The sequence below is a fragment of the Peromyscus maniculatus genome, chromosome X (assembly GCF_049852395.1).
Source record: "Peromyscus maniculatus bairdii isolate BWxNUB_F1_BW_parent chromosome X, HU_Pman_BW_mat_3.1, whole genome shotgun sequence".
Lineage (NCBI taxonomy): Eukaryota > Metazoa > Chordata > Mammalia > Rodentia > Cricetidae > Peromyscus > Peromyscus maniculatus.
In genome coordinates this window covers 141,868,939-141,894,699 of record NC_134875.1, presented here as the reverse complement: position 1 = coordinate 141,894,699, position 25,761 = coordinate 141,868,939, and the positions used below count along the sequence as shown (strand labels likewise).

Here is a 25,761-nt window from a genome sequence, read left to right as displayed (position 1 = left end):
TCAATAACAAACACTCATATGGTGACTAACAAATTTCTGCAATCCCAATTCCTGCAGATCCAACGCCCTCTTTTGGCCTTCACAGATACCCATAATGCACATAGTGCACAGACATACATGCAAGCAAGACACCCATACATATAAAATAAGAATAATCTCATTTTTAAAAATTTCAATAATTTTATTAATAATTCTACTATTTTGTTTACTCTTAATTTCTGTTATTTGAATATTAAACTTACTATATAGATTCTATAATTTTTTTCTACCTTTTTTCATTTTTATCTTTTCGTTCTATTATTTCAAGTACTTATTTTCTATGCCCTCATCTTTTGGATTTCACTTTTTTTTTTTTAAGATTTATTTATTTATTATGTATACAGCATGTATGACTGCAGGCCAGAAGAGGGCACCAGATCTCATTACAGATGATTGTGAGCCACCATGTGGTTGCTGGGAACTGAACTCAGGACCTCTAGAAGAGCAGTCAGTGCTCTTAACCTCTGAGCCATCTCTCCAGCCCCCGGATTTCACTTTTGTTATCAAAATTTCAATGTCCCAAGAGCTCAGCATGTTCTCTATATGCACTTTTTTTTTTTTTGAGAGAGAGAGAGAGAATTTCTCCGTGTAGCTCTGGATATCCTGAAACTCACTCTGTAGACCAGGCTGGCCTTGAACTCACAGAGATCTGCCTGCCTCTGCTTCCCTGTGCCACCACTGCCCAGTGTTCTCTTTATGCTGTTTAAAACGGCATACTGCTCTTCAGGTTTGCAGTTTCACTTATTCAAGACTCAGTGGAGGCCTCAGACAGAACCTAACCCCACATATAATGTCATTTTTCCTACACATACATACAAATAGGAATTTGATGGGACCTCTCCATCTTGACAATGTACCTTTTACAATCTTCAATATGACAAAACTGGCACCATTTTTTCCCTTTTACAGATCTTAGCAACCCTAGCATAAGTTTTTGTCTTTCCTTAAGTTGAAATTTTTCACAGAAAAAACAAAAACAAAAACTTTATAGCTTCTCTTTGTCATATCTGACCTCTCTACATCTCCCTTGCACTTATAGGCATTATTAGGTAAAACAAAGGTTGTTTGAAAACAAACACTACCATAACTTGGCAGTCAATCTAATAACCAAGACAGACTCAGTGACTAACAATATGGGTAGCATCTAGAGCGTGGTACATTGGACAAACTGATTAATGAGTAATGCCTCAAGTAGGACAGAACATAGTAACATGAGATCTTATCATTCTACTCAGAATAGCATATCATTTTTATTAAACAAGTGTTCACTTCTGGAATTTCTTACTAAATATTTTTGGGCTGCAATTGACCACAGATAACTAAAACTACAGAAAGCAAAATAATAGACATTTGAACGTATTAATGGGGTTTGTTTTCCTTTTAAAGTTTACCCCTCCCTGGCTAGTCTATTCCTCCAAGTTGCCTTCTCACTATTTGGTTCTATTTTTTCTAGGGTTTTTGTTTCACTTTGATTACCAGATAATCTGTGGTTGCCCACTTTTTTTCCCCTCCAAGACAGGGTTTCTCTGTGTAGTTTTGGTGCCTGTCCTAGATCTCACTCTGTAGATCAGGCTGACCTCAAACTCACAGAGATCTGCCTGGCTCTGCCCCCCTGAGTGCTGGGATTAAAGGCGTGCGCCACCACCGCCTGGTGCCTACTTATTTTTAAGAGACAAAAAAGGCTGCTGAATGGAAGCTCCAAGAAAGTACATAGGTGACATTTATCAACTTGTGAGCTTCACTGAAGGATGGATGATCTGGATAAACCATTTAGTTTGGGAAATTCTAGAGGTTTTTTTTTTTCTTCTTCTTCTTACACTAGTCAGATTCCCAAACTCCTCTTCCCTCCTAAAAAATACTCATACTTTCTGTCTGCAGAAAATGGCCCAGCTGTCAGCAAGCTAACAGCCTAGTGGAGGAGGGTGGTCAGGAATCCAGTATGTACACAAAGGTGAATTCTACTATTTTTACCCCAATTCTACCTTTAACTGTACTAACTGTACCTTGGAGATCTCAACCCTCTGTTCTAATTTCTTCAGAAATAAATCTCTGAAGTGAGGCAATGTCACATCATCAGACACAAATGATGGGAATCTGTTTCTTATACAGATATGAATCCATCCATCACTACCCTCAGAATGCCAGGTTCTGCTGAGTATAACCCTTAAGTGATTATAAAGTATTAAATCACGTTGGTTCTCATACGTTCTCAGTAGTAGCTTAAGATTCAATTGATCAGGGCTGGAGAGATGGCTCAGTGGTTAAGAGCACTTGTTGCTCTAACTGAAGACTTGAGTCAGGTTCCCAGTACCCACATCAGGCAGCTCATAACCTCCTGTAACTCCAGGCCCAGGGGATTAAAACATCTTCTACTGCCCTCCAAGGGCACCCCCCACACACACACACAGCCACACATATACATTAATGAAAGTAAAATAAATCTAACTTTAAAAAAAAAAAAAAAAGACTGAATTGTACTGTCTGCTCTCTAGTGTAAAGAATTTTATTGTTGGGGCTGGAAAAATAGCTCAATGGTTAAGAGCACTTGTTGCTCTTATAGAGGACTCAGGTTTGATTCCAAGCATCTACATGGTAGCTCACAACCTTCTGTAACTACAGTCAGTTCTGGGGATCTGATGCCTTCTGACTTCCTCAGGCATCAGGAACATACATTTGTGTGCATGTGTATTTGTGTGTGTGTGTGTGTGTGTGTGTGTGTGTGTGTGTGTGTGTGTGTGTGTGTGTACACATATATATACATGCAGGAAAAACTCATATACAAGCCTAAAAAGAATCTTTAAAATGCCAATTAAAAAAATTTTTTTTATCATTGTCTCTCCACCTCTACAATTTATTCTGTTTTCTCATCTCTATGATTTATCTTTTTTTAAAAATCCCTTTTTGTCACTTTACTGGGTTTCAATAAGGAGTGGAAGGAGCCATTTATATGTTTAATTTGTCGTCGTCCCCCAATCAGAGACAGGGTTTCTCTGTGTAGCACCGGCATCTGCCTCCAGAGTGCTGGGATTAAAGACATGTGCCACCATCGCCAGCTGTTTTAATTTGTTTCTTTAACCAAGAAGTTTCACAAAATGTTTAAAGATGAACATTCAATGCTAGCCAATACACAGTAAAAGGATTAAGTACCAGGATAAGAATCAAATTCTCTCAGAAAAGCATTTTCTTTCTTTTGTTTATTATTATTTATTTACTTGGTGCTAACAATTAAAGCCATGATCTCTGACCTATACATACAGCTCATTAACCTGCTAATACATATCAATAAAATAGTTTATTTCAGCCTAGTAATTCCTCTGCTAGTATTCCAGAATAATTTGAGGTAAATCAACATCTAATTAATAATTAAATAATTTAATTAATAATTTAATAATGTATCACCATCACATTTTCTTCTTAAAGCAGTAAGTCTTGAAACATTTCTTGCTTTTATAATTGCTATGGCCTCCACCAGAAATGTTTTGTTAAAAAAAAAAAATTGAACTCTGACCATGGCATGCCTTGCCCAAGCCCCTCTGGAATAAACTGCATGACTACATGGATAAAGAGTCATGAGTCTGGCAGGCAGGCAAATTCTTACTCTTTTATCAAGGACTGTGCATTGGGCACTGGATGTTCATCTTTAAAATTTTTGTGAAACTTCTTGGTATAAATACTTTTACAAACCTGATCCAGGTACCCCAGTCCTAAATGGCCCAGTCTGCTGTTCTATGATGTCTCTCAACTTATTTTAATTGTTTAATGTTCTCTGTCTTCCACTCATGCTTACACACCCAAGGCAGGAATTACTTTATTGACCTTCAGGGTGGTAACCAGTGACCTTGCACACAGAAAGATCTTCAGCAATATCTGTTGAACAATCTACTCCCAGACTTTCTAATTTCATGGATGCAAAAGCCAAGTTCTAGGGAAGTCCCTGATAGCAGACGTAGGAAAATAATGCTCCTGATTTCCTCTTAAGCTCATTTGCCAATGTTACTTTACCGTTTCCTATGTGGTGGTTATGAAAAAGCACCTCTATCCTGATGTGGTGGTACATTGCTGTGGGATGGTCTGTATGTCAAATTGCTCTGATTGGTCAATAAATAAAACACTGATTGGCCAGTGGCTAGGCAGGAAGTAGGTGGGACAAGGAGAGAGGAGAATTCTGGGAAGCGGAAGGCTGAGGCAGAGAGACACTGCCAGCTGCCGCCATGACCAGCAGCATGTGAAGACGCCAGTAAGCCACCAGCCACGTGGCAAGGTATAGATTTATGGAAATGAATTAATTTAAGCTATAAGAACAGTTAGCAAGAAGCCTGCCACGGCCATACATTTTGTATGCAATATAAGTCTCTGTGTTTACTTGGTTGGGTCTGAGCGGCTGTGGGACTGGCGGGTGACAAAGATTTGTCCTGACTGTGGGCAAGGCAGGAAAACTCTAGCTACAGTACATGCCTACAATCCCAACATCTGGAAGACTGAGGTAGGAGAGTCACAAGTTTGAAGCCAGCCTGAGCGTTTAAGGCTAGCCTGGGCTACTACACACTGCAATACTATCTCAACAACAAAATAAACAAGAAGCAGTCATTCTATTCTACAGCTATTAAAAAGGAGGTCTTTTCTTCCACCATGTGGGTCCTCAGAATCAAACTCATGTCTCTAGGCTGGGTGGTAAGACCCGCTGAGCCATCTCACTGGCCGAAAAATGAGAAATATGAATAAATAACAACAAAAATTTAAACCCGGAGTGAAGTGAACATTACTGGGCCACAAAAAGAATGAAGTTCAGATACATGCTGCAACCCAGATGAACCTTGAAAACACACTGAGAGAAGCCTCCCACAAAAGACCAACCAGTATTCTACTTGTATGAACTAGCAAGAAACGCAAATCTAGAACTAGAAAATAAATTGAATGGATACCTAGTCCTACAGGCTAGAATGAAGAATGACTGTAAATGAGTATTTTACAGAGGGTTTTTCTGGGGTGGCAAAATGTTTTAAAATTGGATTGCAGTGACGACAGCAATCCTCTGTAAGAACCTCTAGATTATATAATTAAAGTAGGTGACTTTTACAGACTGTAAACCATATTGCAATAAAGCTGTCTTTAAAAAAGACAATGGCAGTTATAAAACCATACTAGAGCAGCACTGTCCAAAAGAAATATACCAGGCACAAAGGTGCTTAGAAAAAAATATTCTTCCTTTTCTGGTACTGAGTACTGGACCCAGGGCCTTGTGAATGCTAGACAAATGTTCTACACCAAGCTGCAGGTCTTGAACTTAGGATGCTCTTGACTCAGCTTCTCAAACAGCTCAGATTATACAGCACATAACAAAGTCTGGCCACTTTAAAATTCTTTAGTAGCCACATTAAAAAAGTAAAAGGAAACAGGTAAAAAACTAACTTTTTATTTAACAAACCCAGAATGCTGTCATCGCAGTGTGTAGGTGTTATATAAAAGTATTCGTGAAATATTTTACATTCTTTGTTTAATATTAAGTCTTCAATTCCTACATCCATTTTATACTCAGTGCATTTTGTCTGGGACTAGACACATTTGAAATGTTCAGTGGCCACACGTGGCTAATGGCTATCAAATTGAACAGTGCAGTTCTAGATCATAAATACAAGAGATTATAAAATTCAGTTTATTACTACATCAAACTTTACATAAAAAATAACATGGAAATATAACAAATGTTTAGGATGGAGGGAATAGGGAATGACCTATTTTCCACTTTTTGGAAAGGAGGTGTGTTTCTTTAAAAGTAATGGCCTTTCCCAAAGGAAGCGTAGTGTATTGTGGGGGTGGGGGGTGGGGTGGGGACGCAACCCACACAACATGACATGATACAAAGCCCTAAACATAGCTTACTAAACTGTGGCCTGCCAAGTAGGCACATGAAAGCCACAGGTGATTTGGACTGAAATGTATACTGCCAATTCAAAGAGGCTAGAGATGCTGAGAACTACTCAGTTTATAAGGGCAGGGCAGTCAGAGGCAACAGCAGCTGGCTAGAGAAGCTGGTAAACCATCAACAAGAAAAATACTGTGGAGGTGAAAATAATGTGCATGTCTGAATGTCAGTGATAATTTTTAAAAGAGGTTAAGTACAGAACAGCTCTCTGACCCCTGCCCCACTCTGTATCTTAGCTGCCCTAATCCTTAAGCAAATCCTCTTTTATCCTATAGTTTTCCTTTACATTATAGACAAGGAGTATGCTATGGAAGAGGAAGAAAAAGTCTGAGGAAAGGTTAGAGCCAATCTCTACTTGTGAATCAGTGGAAATGGAAGGGCCCATGATCATTTTCTGTTTGGTGGTGTGGTGCTGCATATACACCATACACCCAAACACTAAGCTCTGCAGTTCTCCTTTACCACTTAGTCCTGAAATCTTTAAATGTGGTTAGGGAGAGAAGGAAAAGGAGAGCCCCCAAGATGCAGAATGGCAGAATGTTATTGCACTAATGTTGTTAGATGCAATTTCCCATGTCTAATTCCTTAGATATCCTGATCCTTGACTAAATGTCATTAAAAGTTATTACAAAACATTATCCGAACATATATGAAAAAATAAGGTAAAGGAAGAAGAAATTCATGTGAGAATCAATGATCTATCTACCTACCTACCTACCTTCCTCTCTTCCTTCTTCCTTCCTTGTTTCAGAAAGATAGCTCAGCAGATAAGAGCACTTGCTACTGTTGCAGAGGATCTGAGTTTGGTTCCCAACACTCACATAGTGGCTCATAACCACCTATAATTCCTGTTCTAGGGGATTTAACACCCTTCTCTGGCCTCCATGGGCACTGCATGCACATGGTGTACATACAGACACTCAGGCGCGCGCGCACGCACACACACACACACACACAAATGAATACAACTAAAAAGAAAAGTGAGACTTTCTAGCCCTGTCCTTCCTCCATTTCCCTTTTCCACTAGCTGGAAGCTAGCTATAAGGCATCCGTGAGGTACTTCCCTCAAACACATGGCCCAGAGAACTCTATCACACTGTTTATTTAATCAACCATGATGACCATGGATATCAGAGCAATCAGACCTACAGCCCACTCAAGGCAGAACAGGAGTAAGAAAAGGCAGTGATAAATCACAAGTAAGGAATATAATTACTACCACAAAAGTCATCAGTACATCATTCCTATCCTTGGCTTATGTTCCTGGGTACTCACCGGCACACCATGGGACATGAGGGTGTTAGGATTCATGAGGGTGACAAGTTGGTGAAGGAGATCAGGCTGGCTATCAAAAAGCTCAGGTGTCAGCTTCTTCATCACTTCTTCCAAGTGTTCTGCTGCAAGCGATGGGACCCCATACCAGGTTTTTGGCTCACCCCTGTTCAAGTTAAAAGGGGATACAGAATGGTCATATACATGGTTATGTAGAGAGCCCACCCTAACTGCTTCCCCAGCTTGCCATGGCCCCACTCACCAGTGGAGGTAGTTAATGGAGTAACTCCAGTGATCCTCAATATGCCAGCAAAAGGCTGAGAAGACCATGCCCACATAGAGCCAGGGTACCTTCATGCCAGATATATCTGCATTGATGTGGCACAGTACAGACTGCTCCAATACAGGCATCACGTTCAGGTTCCAACCACTTGTAGCATACTCCTGTCAGATCAAATATTTGTACAAAAGGATGAGGATTATGCTAAGGAACTGAGCATTCCCCCGACCCCAGTACTGAGGACTGAACCTTGGGCCTCACAAAAATGTTCTACCACTGTACCCTGAGTCTTTTCTACTTTTTATTTGGAGATAGGATCTTCCTAAGCTGCCCTGGCAGGCCTTGAGGTTGTGATCCTCTTGCCTCAATCTCCTGAGCAGATGGGATTATAGGCATAAATTACCAAGCCCAGCATTTTTTTTGTCTTTCTTATTCTCTCTCTCTCTCTCTCTCTCTCTCTCTCTCTCTCTCTCTCTCTCTCTCTCTCTCTCTCTCTCTCTGTGGTGTATTGTGAGTCTATGTTTTTGTGGGTGCACATCTGTGAACATACACGTGAAGGCCAGAGGTCAACATCAGGTATCTTCCTGTATCACTCTCCATGCTGTTGTTTGAGACAGGATCTCTCACTGATCCCAGAGGTCACCAACTGGCTAAACTGACTGCCGATTGATTTCCCTGCCTCTGTCTATCTCCCTCAGCACTAGAGTTAGAGGCAAACTACCACACCTGGCTTTTTATGTGGTTGCTAGGGATCCAAACTTGGGGCCTCATGCTAGCACAGCAGTCACTTTAAAAACTAAGCCATCTCCTCGGGCTTGATTTTTTTTTAGTTTGAAACAGGATCTCATTGTATAGCCCAGACTAACATCAAAGTCACAATAATGCTACCTGAGCCTTTTAAGGGCTGAGAGTGAGTGATCATACTCAACAAGAACTTAAATTTTAAGTTACTTGCTTAATCAAAGAAACACAAGCCAAACCCACAATGAGGTATCACCTGGCTTCATAATCACAGTTCTGTGTGACGATTTTTATTTGTAACTTTTTTATAACAAAGTTTTAGTAAATTAAAAAAAGACAAATAGACAAGGGATGAAAACAGGTGACAGAATATTTGCCTAGCATGCACAAAAGCCCTCTGTTCAATCTCCAGTATAACAAAATAGTAATCAACACTAGCAGTGATGCAGAGCAAAGGGAAGCCCCGAATACTGTAGTAAAAACTTAAATCAGTGCAGCCATGCTGGAAAACAGTATGGAAGTTCTTATTTAAAAACAAAAAGGAAGCCGGGCGGTGGTGGCGCACGCCTTTAATCCCAGCACTCGGGAGGCAGAGCCAGGCGGATCTCTGTGAGTTCGAGGCCAGCCTGGACTACCAAGTGAGTCCCAGGAGAGGCACAAAGCTACACAGAGAAACCCTGTCTTGAAAAACCAAAAAAAAAAAAAAAAAACAAAAAGGAAAATAAAACTATCACATAATTCAGCAATTCCACTACAGGTTACATAACCAAGAGAAACAAAATCAGTATGTTGCAAAGGTATCTGTACTCCCATGTTTACTGTAACATGGGAGTTTGTTTTTACTTGCTTGTTTTACAAAACAGCCAAGAAAAAAAAGTAATATATAATACATATATTGGAATACTATTCAGCCATTAAAAAAATGAAATCCTGTTATTTGTGGCAGCACAGATCAAACTGGTGATCACTACATTCCAGGCATAGGAAGGCAAATCTCACTCTAATGTGGAATATAAAAAAAAAAAATTGATTGCTTAGAGACTGAAAGTAAAAAGCTGGTTCCTAGAGACAGGGCAGTGCAAAGGGGAAGGAGAGATACACAGATAGATTAACGAATATTAAGTTAAAGTTAGAAGTAGTTAATTTTAGTACATTATTGCACAGTGGGATTACTAGAAACAATAATTATGTACTATATATTTCAAAAAGCTTTATGAAAGGATTTTAATGTTTTTATAATAAAGAAATAAAAATGTTTTAGAAGATATGCACTAATTACACAATGCATACATGTTTTAGAAACATCACTCCATAAAAACAAATAATTTATTTTTTAAGCTTAATTTTTATTTTATTTATTTATTTTTGGTTTTCCTACTTATTTACTTATTTTTGGTTTTTCAAGGCAGGGTTTCTCGTGTAACAGTTCTGGTTGTCCTGGAACTCGCTCTGTAGACCAGGCTGACCTTGAGCTCCTAAGATCCACCTGCCTCTGCCTCTCAAGTGCTGGGATTAAAAGTGTGCGCCACCCTCACAACCATCTGTAATGAGATCTGGTGCCCTCTTCTGGCCTGTAGGCATACATGCAGGCAGAACACTGTGTACATAATAAATCCTTAAAAAATAAATAAATAAAAGTGTGCCACCACCAACCAGCAAGATTAATTTTTATTTTTAAGTAACTGTATGCATGTGTACCACCTAAATACAAATGGAGGCCAGAAAAGAATGTTGGATTCTGTGGAGTTCTAGTTACAGGCAAGTTGTAAACTGCCCAATGTGGGCACTGGGATCAAATTTGGGTCTTCTGCAAAAGTAGCAAATACTCTTAACCACTGAACCATCTCTCCTGCTCCAATATTTTAATATTTATATTTTTAGTATTTTTATGAACCAATTTTTCAAGTTTAAATTAAAACCTAACAAGCCAAAAAAAAAGAAAGAAAGAAAAGAAAAAAACAGAAACACCAAAACAAAGGAAAAAAAAGCAAAACAAAGAAAGAAAAAAAAGGGGGAAAAAAAGCAAAACAACAACCACCAAAACAAACCCCACACTCCTCACCGCCCCCAACCCAAATACATTCTCCCCCTCAGTCAAGCCTGGACTTTCAATTCTACCTGTGCACACAAATCCTACTTACTGAACATGTATGAAAGGGCCAAGTACTCCTTAGGTCACTTTATCTACTTCTCACATAATTCTTATAACAAATTTGCATGGTAGGTATATCTCCACATTACAAATTCAGAAATGGGGCTCAGAGGCGGAGAGAAAAGCATCTTATACATGCACATTTCAGATACTACCTAGGCTGTGTTCTTTACATATAGCACTTCATCTAAATCGCAAAGTTGATTTAGGCAGGCATAATTATCCCTGAAAGACACAGGTCTTTCAGATACTAAATAACTTGCTCAAGCTCATACAGCTGACATAAACAACCATGATAATCACCCACTCACCTCCTCCTCTGGGGTTAGATGTCGTTTACTGTCACTGACAGGGAAACCACTGCCAAATTCTTTGGAATGGATGTCAGCCCCATACTCAACAGTCACATCTTCTTCAATGCTATTCACCAGACGCCAGAACTCCTTCTCTACAAGTTCTGTGGGTACCATCTAGGGGAACAAAGATAGCAGATGATCAGAGCCCATTTTATCCTGGCCATATTAACTCAGGAGAGGCACAGTACCAGTGCCCATGAAACAGCCCCAGCACTACCCCAGCCCTCCATCACCTACATGCACAGGCATGTTGAAGTAGTCAGCTTTAAAGGAGTCAGCCATCTCCCCAAAGCTCTGCAGAGTATATTCCCGGGTAGCTTGTTCAAAGCCAAAGGCTTCGGGGGGCCGCTTACACTCCTAAAATCCAAAGGAGAGAGAACAAGTCATAAAAATAAAGGCAAAGAGAGAATCGTCTCAAGGGGAACGGAAACATGGGCTAGGAGTAGGGAGGGAGAAGAGCCCTAGGTCTGCCTGCAAGGCTCCTGAGCAAGCGTTACTTTACAGCTCTACCTTTCCTTCTTACCACCTCAACTTATCATATCTACTCATGCCACACGAACATTTGTATTATACTTCTGCTCATTGTTAGGGTTCGGATATGAAGTGCCCTCCCCTAAAAGTTCAGGTCTTAAAGACTTCATCCCAAGATGGCGGTGCTACTTCGGAAAGCTCTACAGACTTTAGGAGACAGGGCCTAGCTAGAGGAAGTAGGTCAGGAGTTGGGTTCTTGTAGGCAGTATCTTTCCCCAGTCCAACAGTGTCTTTCTGTCTGCTTTCTAGCTGTCATAATGTGAGTTGTACTATAAGCATGTTCCCACCATGATGGACTGAAATGTCTATAACTGTAAGCCTAAATCTTTCTTCCTTTAAATTGTTTCTCTCAGGGTCTGGAGAGATGGCTCAGCAGTTGAAGAGCACTTGCTGCTCTTGCAGAAGATCCAGATTCAGTTCCCAACAGCCATATGGTGCTCATAACCATCTGCAACTCCAACTCCAAGGGATCCACAACCCTCTTCTGACCTCTGTGGGCACCAGGCATGTACACGGTGCAAGGTACACACAGGCAAAACACTCATACATATAAAATAAAATACACATAAATAGTAAACTGTTTCTCTCAGACACCTTTATAGCAATGGGAAAGTTACTAACATACTCACGGAGTTCGTTCTCCATGGGAATGTCTTCTAATACTGTTTCTGTTATGTTTCTTTTTTGGGGTGCTGGGGTTTGAACCCAGAGCCTTATATATCCCCCAGAGCCTTATATATGTTAATCAGGCATCTACCACTGAGCTATACTCTTGGCCCCTTTCCTCCTTACTTTTACTGATGTCAAATCAAAACACAACTTTAGAACACTTGCCCAGAATGTATGAAACTCTTAGATCATTCCTCAACACTGAAACACACACACACCCAAACTCTAAGTCAGGTACAGTCGTACAAGCCTATAATGCTAGCTACTCAAACCCTGAGGTCCACAAACCCAGAGGGAAATGTAGAGGGAGCATGGAGAGTATAGACGAAGGTGAGAAAGCCATGAAATGACTGTCAGACATCTTGGGTACTTGGCTCGCACTGCTACTTTTGTGGCTCCTCCTTACCACACTACACCTACCTGCCCTAGGCACTTTCTCTCCTGAATATCTCTTTTCCTGCAAAATACTGTTTCCCTACTTAGAACACCAATGGACATCTTCTACTGCCTTGATCATTGAAAACCAAATCTAAATACCCTAACAAGAGGAAAGCGAGTAATCATTATACCCATTTGATGAAAACTTCATATCTTTAATTCATTTAATAAAGAAAAGGTATGAAGTTACAAGTCTTTATAAAGTATAGAACAAGTTTTTAAGTGTCTTAAAGATAATTATATATATGATGGAAAAAAGAAAATACTTGGAAATCAAAAGGACATAATTTTTTTTTTTTTTTTTTTTTTTTTTTTAATTTCTAGCTGGGACTGATGGTACAAGCCCACAATTCCAGTTACTTGGATGGCTGAAAGAGGACTACAAGTTTAAGGCCTGCCTGGGCCACAAAGTGAATTCAAAACAAAAATAAAAAATAAGACACAGGCTGGAACTATAGTTCAGCGGTAGAGAGTACTTCCTTAGCATGCTCAAAGCCCTAGATTCAATAAAATAGCTATATGGTCCATCTGTAGATAAATAGTTAAACCTGTCATTTAAAGCTCATTCTTGACATCTTCCCTAATTACTACTCTTAATTTTCCTTGACCTGGGCATGGTGACTCCTACCCATAATCTCAGGCTCTGGGAGGCTGAGGAGGGAGGACTGATGTGAGTTTGAGGCCAGTCTGTGCTACAGAGTAAGACACTATCTCAACAAAACAACCAACCAACCAACTAAATCAACAAACAAACAAATCCCTACCTGTCCTATCTGGTCAACTACTACAACTGAGGGTTTCTAACATCAGTTTTAACATCTGCTTACATGTCAATACACATAATCCATCCACACACAGCCCATCTAATTGTGATACCCCATAGGTAGTCTGGGAGCTCTCACAGGACAGGAGCATAAATTACATTTTCTCTTCCTCTTTCTCACAAAGTTCTGCAAAGCCTAGCCTCAATCTGAAGTCCCCAAACATAATATTATATATAGCTGAGGTAGGAGGCTCCCTTTAGACTATACAAAGGAAAGTAAGATATTCCATGTGGACTGGGACTGGGGAGGTCTTACCGCCATGACACACTTCGGACACCTCCAGACACCTTTCGGGATCTCAGGTAAAGGAGGCAGCAGGCAAAAGATGTGGTAATTGTCATCACAACCATCACACAGCAAAAGCTTGTCATCTTCGTCTCCTCGGGAACACATTCGGCACACATATGACTCAATCTGCCAGAGAAGCAAAGGGTTATCAATATAGGCCCTGCCCAATCTTCAAATACCAGGCCCCTCCAGACAATATCCTATTCCAGAGAGTTCTCCATTGGAAGCCAGAGGGGTTTGCTAGCTTGGTTGTTCATGGCCCTATACAAACTAGTCATTCAAGGTCTGGAGTTCAGCTGCATGTATGTACCACCTCCCTCAAACAAGTAGAGATGAAAGAGCAGAGTGGTCTTTTTTTTTGTTTTGTTTTTTGAGACAGGGTTTCTGTGTAGCTTTGGCTGTCCTGGAACTAGCTCTGTAGACCAGGCTGACCTTGAACTCACAGAGATCTACCTGTCTCTGCCTCCTGGGTGCTGGGATTAAAGGTGTGTGCTACCACCACCCTGCAAGAACAGTCTTATTAGTCTTCAATCTTCTCATTTTATTCATTCAATAAACATTGCATTCTATGGCACAGAAATGAGGAAGATCTGGTATGTGCCTTCAAAAGGCACGGTATTCTAGAATGTTCTTAAAAATTAAAAACTGCCATAGTAGCCAATAAGAAATATTGTGGGAACCTAGAGAAAGAAGCAGCACTTTATTAATTAGAGATGAGGGAGGACTTCTAGGAGGAAATATGTCATTCTGAAGGGGACATCTGAAGCTACCTGAAACTTTAAAGGAAGCTAGTGCTTGGCAACTGGATTAGAGCACAAAGAGAAATTCTCTGAGGTAGAAGAAACCATATGTGCAAGGAATGCAGGATAATGAAAGAAATAAAGGCTCATCTCTTGAAGAAAAAAAAAAATGAATATACCTACAAGTAGTTCAGAACAGCTATAGAAGAGAAGTGAGGTAGGCAATGCTGGACAATGAGGTTAGAGGTCAGCGAGGACTGGATCATGCATGATAATGAAGATAATGAAGATTTTAGCCTTTAACCTGAAGCACTGGACAATAGGAGTCTTTGCTGGACCCCTCTAGAACTTTATTTGGACAGTAGCTGCTTACTCTTTCTTGTTCTTTATTCCAAATTAGCTGGCCTTGTTTTCCCCAATTAAGTAAGCTACCTGTAGGCAGGGCCCTCTAGACCCACTTTTCTACTTAAAGCAACCTAGTCCAGTGCCATGTTGGAGAAATGCTCACTGAAGGGATGAGAAGCAGAGCTCTAGGAAGTCAGGGCTGGGTCCTTACAAACTGGGCATTGCTGTGGTTCCTTCGCAGCCTCATGGTCATCTTGGTGCAGGGCTCAGGGCTGTGACTCAGTTCCTCCTTGCCTTCTAGGAAGGTCTTAGGCGAGGCTGATTCCATCTTCACATCCCCACCTAATTCCTCCTTTACCACCACAGTGGGGGGACACTCAAGCCCTTCTTTATCTGTAGGAGAGAAAAGTGGTTCTATATTTAAATCTGAGACATTTACGGTCCTGCCTCCCCCCTCCATATGAAGTCATCCCCAGTATCTCAGACCTTACCTTTTTTCCGAAGAGTCTTATCCTTGGCCATAAGGCCCAAGCCCATCATCTTGGGACCTGCACCATATATCTGTAGCTTCTTCAGTTCTGGATTTTTCTCAATGTCTTCCTCTGTGGGTTCCGGCTGGAAAGAAAGCAGGAAATGAAATGTGTCAAGACTACTATCTGGAGCAGGCTGCCTAACCTTAAAAGAAAAGCTCAGACTATATCTACATATCCATATCTACACACACACACACACACACACACACACACACACACACACACACACACACACACACACACCAGCAAGTTTGTACCAAGAACTCATGCACAGATGGGCCAAGGCAAAAATTCAGAGTTACTTTTTGAAGACTAGGGATAAGTCCCAAGTCTTATCTTTAAAGGGCCAGCAAGATGAGTCAGCAGGTTAAGGTGCTTGCTTGCCATCAAGCCTGACAACCTGAGTGGAATCTCTGGGACCCAGGCGGTAGAAGAGAAGAACCCACTCCAGTAAACTGTCCTCTAGTACATGCTTACCAAAGCAGAAATACAGATATGGACACACACAAATACACATACACACACACACCAAATCTAATAATAATAATAATAATAAAAATTGAGGGATTCATGAGGTCCCATCTCTAGTTGAGGACCTATTAGTAGTTGACAGCTGCCAGGGAAAGGAGATAGGCAACTGATAGGTTCCTCATGCCCTGGTGCACACACCCATGTACAAATGAACAATACAAATTAAACTCAACAGGTTAAAAACATTAATTAATTAAAAAGTATAAAAGGAAGATATGAAGTTGGGAGATGTGATAAGAGTATACTAGAGGAAGGGGGGAAGGGTTGAGAGGTATATATGATCAAGATACACTGTATACATACATGAAATTTTCAAATAAATATAAAATTTCAAGAGCTGGAGAGATGGCTGAGTGGCTAAGAGCACCCATGCAGGCAGCTCACAATTAATCACCTGTAATTCCAGGTCCAAAGACTCAGACAATCAGACTCCTCCTTCTGGCCTCTGTGGGCAATTGCATTCACATGCTCATACTCCTCCACAAAAACACATGTGCATACACACAATTAAAAAACAAATCTAAGCCAGGCGGTGGTGATGCACGCCTTTAATCCCAGCACTCAGGAGGCAGAGACAGGCAGATCTCTGTGAGTTCGAGGCCAGCCTGGGCTACAGAGTGAGTTCCAGGACAGTCAGGGCTACACAGAGAAACCCTGTCTCAAAAAATAAAAACAAAAACAAAACAAAATAACACAAAAACGACTGCATAAACAAGACCAGAACAATGGCAATACCAATGGATATTTTAACATGGAGGGAGGGAGAAATTTCATGGTGTCCCATCCCTAGACAAAGAACTACAGGCAAATACTGATTGCTAGAAGAATTAGCTTCTCCCCTTTATTTGATTGTCCAATGCAGAGTGATCAGCTTTGAAACCATATACTTATATGTATATTTGTTGCATATATTCATGTACATACACAAAAAATATAATCAAAGAAAAAGAGGCTATCAACTTGAGAGGGGACATGGTTTGAAGGAGGATAACTGGGAGGGGACAGGAAGGAAAGGGAGGGAAGAAATAATTTAATTAAGTCAATTCCAATTAAAAAAATCTTTCAAAATAAATAAATAAAGAGTAACATTATTGCTGAGTGTAGGAGGTGCATGCCTTTGACCCAGCACTTGGGAGGTAGAGACAGGTAGCTCTCTGAGAGTTTGAAGACATCCTGGTCTACATAGCAAGTTCTAGGCCAGTCAATGTTACAAGGTGAGACCCTGTCTCCAAAAAAAGTAAAACAATGTTTGACATTATTAATATGGCCTGATAAATTAGTATTCCTCAATGAGCACATAATGTATATATTGTTCTCTGTTGTCTGCCAAAAAAAAAATGTATGGCATATAATCCTCTCTGTCTGAAGAAGGTAGGGTATAGAAATAAGATGACTTCTACTCTGAGCAGACTGACTAAAGAAAGGAACAAACCAGGCACACAGGGCATATATATAAAAAGTCTAGTACAAACAGATCTCCAATTCAACTGAGTAGAGAAATTATCAATAATGAAGCCACTGCGAGGCATGCTAATGCTTAAGAGCACAAAAGAAAGTGCAACAGTGTGCACAGCTTCAGTCAGCAAGCAGGATTCTTTCTACCCCAAAGCCCCTTTAGTGGCAAGAAGAAAAGTACTCACATCAGGCTGTAGTCTCTTTGCCCGTCGTCCATAACTGTTGAACTTAGAAGGCTGCACAGACTGTCGAAGGGGGATGCTGTGGGGTTTATATTCCTTGTCTTTTTCCTCATTATCAAATGGACGTGTGTTACACTGCTAGGGGTAAGTAAAGAGTAAGGCACAGGGCATGGAATCTCAGCCCCCAAAGTAAGACCTTCCTTTCACCTTCATCCAATGGCTGAAGTTGTGGCCTATACCCCTGATCAACACCAAGAGCCCCAGTTTAACTGGTCTTTATCACTAACACCTTTGGGAATTCCTTCTCCCTTTCTTCCTTTCTTCCTTTCTTCCTTTCTTTCTTTCTCTCTCTCTCTCTCTCTCTCTCTCTCTCTCTCTCTCTCTCTCTCTCTCTCTTTCTTTCTTTCTTTCTTTCTTTCTTTCTTTCTTTCTTTCAACATTTGCTTATTTGTGTGTGTCTATGTTATTCGTGTGGCATTCATGCCACAGTGAGCATGTGAATGTAAGAGGACAACACCTGGGAATCAGTTCTCTTCTTCCACCATGTGTATTCCAGGCTTAGAAGGTCACCAGGCTTAGAAGCAAGCACCTTAACCCAATGAGCCATCTTCCTACCAATGACAAGGCCTTTTCTTTTCTTTTGCCCCCTCTGGTGGGACTAAACCCAGATAACTAACTATAGGACTTTGACAATAGACTATAAGAAAACAAAAAAGTACCACTAGGAAAGGGTAAGGTCTACTTTCCTAGTCTCCAATTCATGGAACCAGTCTTAGTAAGAGTACTAGTATGCGGTGGTACACATTGGTAATCTTAGCATTTGAGTGGCTGAGAAAAAGAGAATCTAGAGTTCAAGGCCAAGGGGCCAGTGAGATGGCTCAGTGGGTACCTGCTGTCAAGCCTGAGAATCTCAGTTCAATCCCACAGATCCACATGGTAGAAGAAGTGAATGAAGTCCTAAAAATGATCCTCTGACCTCCATGTGCACTGCATGCACACACCATAAATGCAATTTATAAAGCTCAAGTTATCGATCTGGGGATGCTGTTCAGTTGTTAAAGTATTTACCTAACATGGACATAGCCAGAGTTTGATCCCCAATATTGCTTAAACTCAGCATGGTGGTGCATGCCTATAATCTCAGTGACCTAGAAGGTGGAAGCAGGGGGATCAAGAGTTCAAGCTCGTCCTTGCCTACAAAGTTTGAGACCAGCTTGGGCTATAGGAGGACCCTGTTTCAAAAGAAAATAAAAAAGAATCTAAGATAACAATGACATGGCAGTTGAAATCTCCCACTTGGGGAACTAAAGTAGGAAGACTTATTAGTCACCCTCGGACTTGCCACCAAAAAGAAGTTTTATGTGCAGTCTGAGCTACATGGTAAGTGGTAAATGGGCTAGCTACGTGGTAATTTCTAGGCTAGCCTGCCACATATCAAGACCCTGTGTCAAATAGAAATAATAAATAAATATTAAAAATAAACAAAGAAGTGTGCCAATATGTGCCCGGGGATAAAGACTTTCTTACTCCACCACAGCCTGGCATCCTTACCACAAGGTTGGCTCCAGACTGGTACATTTCATAGGGATAAACAATGCGTTCATAGTGAGAGCGTAGCAGGGAACCGATGTTTTTGCCAGGTGGGTAGTTGAGGCGTTGGGCCACACGGGCCCATCGACGGTCCTTGCAGATAGTTTCATAACCACCTTCTTCCACCACAATCTGAAAGGAAGAGCAAGAAAGGACATGAGCATGTGAACATATAGAAGCAGGCCTACAGAAAGGGTAAGGAAGCACCTGCAGCCTCTCCCTTCACTAGGAGCTACCCCTTCTCCCAATCTCAAACTGCTTCAAGAGGTGGGAAAACATGCTGCTATGCTACCAGTCTACCCCTTCCATTATAGCCCAGAGACCCAATATCCAAACCAAAAGGGGTCCTAGAGTAGCAAGGGTTTACTGAGATAGGGTTGGGGAATATTTGAGGAAAAACCTGTTCTTACTTTGCTGAGGCTATAGAGGTCCAAGATCCGCCGTTCTACATTGGGAATCTTTAAGGATGAGCCCTGGATCTCCCAGAATTTGGCAATCTGGTCCAAATAGTTCAGTTTCACTCTTGTCTGGGCCTAAAGAAGAAATGGCTCAAAACCACTGGCCACCTCCTACCACCATCCATCCATTACCACCAACACTCCTTCCCACCGCCGACACTCCGCAGCAACCCATGTTCTGGCTCCAACTTAGGAGAGGAAAGGAACAAAGTTGACTTCTCCCAGTGAAATGAGCTCTGGCCTCTGGCAGTGCTTGGCCCCACTTCTCTCTCATCTTCCAGAAGGTCATAAGAGTATATATTCTCCTGACAAAGTTGTTTGTGTGTTATTATCTCTTGTACAGATGAAGAAGTAGGACCAGAAGAGTTGTCACGTAACAAGTACTAAGATACACCAATATCAAGTAAACTCTAAGCTTAGCTTTCTCTCTACTACTGACTTCCTGCATTTTAGCAAATGAGCACTACTCACTCCATCCCCATATATTTTTATTAGAAAATAAGTGCCAGGTGTGGTAGCTTACACCTGTAATCCCAGCATTTGAAAGGTAGAGGCAGGAAGATGAAGAGTTCGAGTATAGTCTCCATTACATTTGCAGCCTGCCTGGGTTACATGAGACACTGTCCCAGATAATAAAAAATGGGAAAAGGAAAATAGTACACTTACCCCAGAGATATGGACTTAATTAACAAGAGTAGTGAAGACCCTCTGGAAACTTTAGAATTTTATCTAAGTTCTATACTGGACTCCAAAATAGCACATTCATCTCCTTTTGTACCACAAAAATTGTTTTGTAGTGGCTGGATTATGAGAATGGTCTTAGTTCATCAGAACTAAGATGGTGTACTGAAACAGAATGGTACCTGGATAACTCAAGACCTGATATGGACAAAAGAGACTAGAAACAAGACTTCCCACGCTTGCCTAAAATCTCACTGGCCTAAGAAGGGTCCCCAAAGGTCCTAAATCCCTAACTTAATCACGTGAGACAGAGGTCCTTTTCTTTTTTAGTCAGTTCTTTGAGTCCTAAGTAGAGAAAAACTAAGGTCTACCTATGGTAAGAAATGAATTAGCCAGGTGGTAGCAGCACACGCCTTTAATTCCAGCACTTGGGAGGCAAAGTCAGGAGGAACTTTGTGAGTTCAAGGCCAGCCTGGTATACAGATCGAGATCCAGGACAGGCATCAAAACTACAGAGAAACCCTGTCTCAAAAAGTAAAACAAAACAAACACAAACAAACAAACAAAAAAAAATTAAAGTTCCTTGGCAGTGAGAATCCTTAAGGGGCTAAGAACACCTTCCATATGAACCCCTTACGTTTCCAAACTTGGCCTCATTCCTGCTCCTCCTTCCCTCATTAACTTGCCTCTGGAAGACTCGCCCTTGTTCAGTGCTAGGTAATACCTGGCCACAGCTATACCAGCCACAAACCTGGTCAGATTTATTTCTCCAAGGAACTCATACTTCTTACAACACATTACTCTGGTTCTGACTGGAACAATATATAGACTGAGTTTAGGGCAGTAGTTCTCAATGGGGAACAGTTTTGTGTTCATGTACATCCACACACAACTACCCCATGACCAAAAACAAGCAAAATTTAGGATATTGGTGTTCAGCTGGGCCCAATACTCCACTAGAATATTTAAAAAGGCTCAAAGATGCATATTAATGGGGGAAGGAGGAAGCACAAAGCCATGGATAAATTAGATATGAGGCTACAGTGAGCTGGTCAAGGAAGGAAGAGGTTTCGGCCAGCCACACAACTACCTTTTGTTGTCCCAGGTAGGGTAGGTATTGACAGGGAAAATTCATAAGTAGAAAAGTTTTGTGGGAAAAGAACATCTCCAGCCTTTGGGTTATCAAATCAAAAAAGTGGCCAGGAGGCAGTTTTGCATGCCTTTAATCCCAGCGGGGGTGGGGATGGGGATGGGGGGGTGGGGGTGCAGACACGGACGGGGACGACTACAAGTGGAAGATTTCTGTGAGAGAAACCCTGTCTGGAAAAGCCAGAAAAAAAAAAAAAAAGTGCATTGTCCCTGCCCTTATATCTGGAGCTCCACAGCTTCTTTTATGTCCTGGGCACACTTAACCCTCTCCAAACCCCATCACCAGCCGGTAATCTCACCTCCAGCTCATTCAACCTCTGGATTCGGGGAGTAAATCTGAAGTTGTCCACTTCCACAGCAAAGGGTGGCTGCCAATCCTAGGAGAATAGAAAGTGGAAAGGAACTTGGATTATCATCCCACTTTAATGCAAGATCACAGTGCACCTAAAGCAGCTCAGTGTTCCATTAATACTTCTTAAAACTTCCAGACAACTTAAATCCATCAACCTGGCAAACATCTGAACGGACCCACTTCTAACTCTTCCCAGGACTTATAACAGGGCATAAGAGTCCCTCAGGCCCATATGCAAGGCCTCGTGTACATGCCCTGGTAAACTTCTAAGTCTTTCCCAACAATAAAGTGCTAGGATTTTGTGAAGTATAAAAAGCTCAAAAAAATCAAATGACCTGCCTGAGTTCATGTTGTAGCTCTACTAGTTACTAGCTACCTTTCTGAATCTGTTTTCTTATCTGTAAAGGTGGGCATATGAATTCTGGCCCGGGCTTCTTCACATGACATTTGATGTCTAAGTCTGCCCCACCCATGAATACCCATGCGGGGTAACTCAGCTCTGGTTCTGGCAGGAATTAACAGTTTAGGCTGTCAATGTCTGCTCTCTCTGTTAAAGAGTCACAGAAGACACTGCAGGAAAGACCAAGGAACATGAATCTGCACATCTTACTCACTCACCAGGTCTCAAAAGTGTCCTTCCTGTGGTCCTCTCTCATACACTTGCCTGGTATAAGAAGCAGGGAAGGAAGTCTGGGAGTGGGAAGCCTAATAGTTGTGGCAAAGAATGCAAGGATTTACGGAGGGGAAGCCAAGAAAAATTAATGAAAGCAGGAAGAGCTTTACCATGCCAAGTTGGAGCTTTTTCTGTCCTACCCAAACGATAGCTATGAAGACTCCCCTTCCCAACAGCCTCCTGAATACTTCCCCAGACAGTCTTCTCTTCCTTGTTCTGTTATGTTGTATAGGAAGTAGTAAAAAGACCCTAGAATAACCTAGATCAATATCTTCATTTTACAAATGGAAAAAGTAAGACCCAGAGGAGAAATTATATGCTAGTTAGCAATAGGGCCAACACCAGAACCCCTGTCCTCTGATCACTGGTTCTTTGCACTACACCAAGCTGCTAGCATTCATACCCCAGTGCATACATATGAAAGGACGGTAAAGGAATGGGAAAAGAGAAAGGAGGCTATTGATCTCTTCTGCATGCATGCTCTCGGAGGATTCATACTTGAAAGCACATATGTTCTTCCCCAACCCACAGTAGTAGACAGAAAGCACCTGAGGCCAAGTAAAGCAGGAGAGAAAAAAATTAGGCTAAAATGGTATGGCTTAAGCCCAGTGGAAGCTCCCCACACCCTCTTACCTTCTACCAAACTACAACACTCTCATCAGCACAGATAAACCCGACAGAAAGGTACTCAAAACCCCAAACTCTAGGCACCCCTTTTTCCTGCTCAGCCAAGTCCTAAAGAATCAGTGCAACATCAAGCACCTGACAGGAGTGTAGAACTGAAATCCTAAAGCAGGAGCTCTAGACGCAACAGACAGATGGGGAAGGTTCAGCAAACCTCTTCAGTCCCATACTAGTCCAGATGCTCAGGATAATGGCACTCAGAATAGGGTAACAAACAGGACGGCTATCTAATTCAAGAAACTAACTGTGATGCTCACATATATCCCATCCATGTCCTACGCTCTGAAATTCAAACCAAAAACCACCCCTGTGAGACAAACTCCAATACCTACTCACACACAGGTTTGCATCCTGGGCCCAAGCATCACTTGGGTGAGTAATTCAAGTTCCAAACAGAAGAAAGCCAGACACTTTAGGGCCTCAAGGTGGTTGAAGGGAGATAGAGAGAAGTGGGGAGCGCCCACACAAAATCATCAACAATAGCAAAAACAGAGTCAGGTCTCTTGGGCTGGAAAGAAACATGCTATCGGAGCGGAGAAAAGAAGCCTACCAAAGGACAGTCCCTGTGGCCACACACACACTATGGACTTGTCATTCCTTCCCATCCTGGTCCCCCAATGCAGGGTAATAGCACCTATATAAGGCCAACCTGCCCAAAGCTCAAGGAACAAAAAGGGAAATTCCGACCTCATTAATCCCATGTCAGATATGCCCCTCCTGACTACTTCAAGGAATTTTCCTTAAGGCGATCCAAGAGTCTAACCTTTCCTCTCTGCCAGCTATATGACTCTCTCACCACAGAAAAGCATCCTTAGACACCTGTAGCCAGGCTCCAACAAGGAAGAAATTAGCTTACCCAACACTTCCTAGACCCTAGGGCCTAGAGGATGCATCTAAAACCAGCCAGTGGAAGGGCACCAAAAACATTACATTGGATAAGGAGACCTGTGGTGCTCTCCTCAGGTGGGAATAAGACTCCACATTCTGAATCACCTCCTCAGAAATACATTGCTGCAAGCAAACTCAATCCAGTCCACCAAATCCCATGTGGTCCCTAAGCACTGATAAATGACTCCTCCAGTGTCAGCAAGGCAGCAGCCTGTGCTAGCCTTTGGAAAACTTCTGGTCTAGTCAGGACTAGTACCAAAAATAGGGTCCTTTCTACTAATATTTGGGAATCAGGGGAGATTTCCATAGCTCCACTGTTTCTGAGAACCCAAGAAAGCCTTATCTTATAGGATCACCTACATTCTGGCCAGAGGTAGAATAGAAATCTTCTGAGAAGGACATACCAAGCTAACTGGTCTAAATTTCTCCACAGGAAGTCTGTGGAGACCATGTGCAAGAAAGTTCTGACACTGCCTTCAACTAGAAAACGGAACAATTTCTTAAACCCATCTCTGAGACGCCATAAAGAGCGCCCACTGTGAGAATGATTTCCTGACTGACTGATCAGGCCAGGATATTATCATAGATGAATTGGCCTGACAGGGTGTGAGTAAACATGAGTCAACACACGTAGGATCAAACCAATGACCACATCAAGCACCTTCACAGTCACAGTAATTACCACTTACCAGAGTGTACTATGTTACCTAGTTTAATCTAATTATTCCTAGCACACAATTCACAGGCTCAGAGATTAGCTTACATGCCCAAGGTCATACAGATGCTAACCTTCTAAGTAGTTTTAAATTCAGGTCTGTCTCCCTTTAAAGACGTGATCTTTCCACTACACCACACAGCCTGCCTTAAAATGACAGTAGTCCTTACTTAGCATAGCTTTGATCTAGATAATACAAAGAAAGAGATGTATTCTTGTGCCTCCCCACGAACTCTCCCCAGCCCACTAAGCATCTGTGTACTGAACCAAGAGAAATTCTCAAGAGTAGGGTGGGAGTGGGCTCAAACCCAGGTCTCTTGCATGCCACAAAACGAGAGAACCCCTGACCCCAGCACCCTTCCTTCGATTCGCGAGGCATCCACAAGATCCCATCCAATCCATCTTCCCACACCTGCTGCTCTCCACCCGGGACTTCACCACTGGCTACCCGGATCCACCCACAAGCTCGCCGCCGGCGACCATCAGCTCCCGGCCTTACCGCAGGTGGGCGGATCTTGCAAATGCCGGACTTCTCGGCGATGGGTCTGATTTTCGCGATGTAGCCAAGAGGGTCTCGGAACTCGGCCCAGCTAGGCTCGAACACCGGGCACTCCGGCGGCGGTAGGAAATCGTCGGACCCCAGCTCCATGGTGGGCCCGAGGGCTGGGCCAGAGATCGGGAGGGCTCAGACCGCCCTTAAGGACTCATGGCGCCGCCGCTGTCTGAAACCGAGGCACTTCTCCGAGTCTAGGCCCTAAGCAGGACGGCCACCGCCCGTAAAGGGCCGAGGGGGGCGGGTGCCGTGCTCTAAAAGTCTCAGGCTAAGGTTCCTATTACCGGCCCTTATTCTTGTTCCGTTTCTTCCACACCCTACCGCTGCCTCCCAACTATTGCAGCCTTCGCTACTACAGTTAAGTCCCAGTCGCCGCAGGTTTCATCGCCGCCACCGCCATCTTGGTTTGTCAGCGTCTCCTCCCCCCACCTCTGCACCTCACCACAACAAACCAGATCCCTCCGCGAGGTGGCTCTCCGAGTTTTATTTACTTTGAGTCAGAATAAATCCTAGGAAGCCTTCATTCTGTGATGACCGAGATAATTCTGGTGTTATATGCTCCTTATTTGGAGGTGGTTAGTTAAAAGTATTTACCAGACAGAGAGAAAATAGTTCATCTCAGTGGCGGAGGAACAAAATTGTAATTTGTTTACCGGATCCTTTTACCGGATGGACCGGCGGTGCACGTTTAAAGGCCAGTGATGCGCATGCGCAGTCTC

General features: G+C 42.2%; 1 protein-coding gene across 8 annotated transcripts in view; it reads right to left on the bottom strand.

The window, feature by feature from the left end:
• The window catches only part of Kdm5c (lysine demethylase 5C), a 38,260-nt gene extending 12,781 nt beyond the window's left edge, over positions 1 to 25,479 (bottom strand). For 3 of the 8 annotated variants that reach the window (XR_013048050.1, XM_042269509.2, XM_076561998.1), the window contains exons 1-12: positions 24,989 to 25,472; positions 21,477 to 21,554; positions 19,300 to 19,422; positions 18,851 to 19,021; positions 17,303 to 17,437; positions 15,090 to 15,213; positions 14,810 to 14,991; positions 13,481 to 13,639; positions 11,001 to 11,120; positions 10,719 to 10,877; positions 7,497 to 7,678; positions 7,238 to 7,400 (exon numbers count right to left, since the gene is read on the bottom strand). Coding sequence is in view for 7 of the 8 variants with exons in the window: in XM_042269509.2 (XP_042125443.1) it covers positions 7,238 to 7,400; positions 7,497 to 7,678; positions 10,719 to 10,877; positions 11,001 to 11,120; positions 13,481 to 13,639; positions 14,810 to 14,991; positions 15,090 to 15,213; positions 17,303 to 17,437; positions 18,851 to 19,021; positions 19,300 to 19,422; positions 21,477 to 21,554; positions 24,989 to 25,138 (1,746 nt within the window). In the remaining variant the exon portion in view is untranslated. Of the gene's footprint in view, positions 1 to 7,237; positions 7,401 to 7,496; positions 7,679 to 10,718; positions 10,878 to 11,000; positions 11,121 to 13,480; positions 13,640 to 14,809; positions 14,992 to 15,089; positions 15,214 to 17,302; positions 17,438 to 18,850; positions 19,022 to 19,299; positions 19,423 to 21,476; positions 21,555 to 24,988 lie in introns of all 8 variants that reach the window. The other 5 variants (XM_006993997.3, XM_006993995.4, XM_076561997.1 and 2 more) reach the window with 5 other exon arrangements.
• Between the last annotated feature and the right edge of the window lie 282 nt (positions 25,480 to 25,761).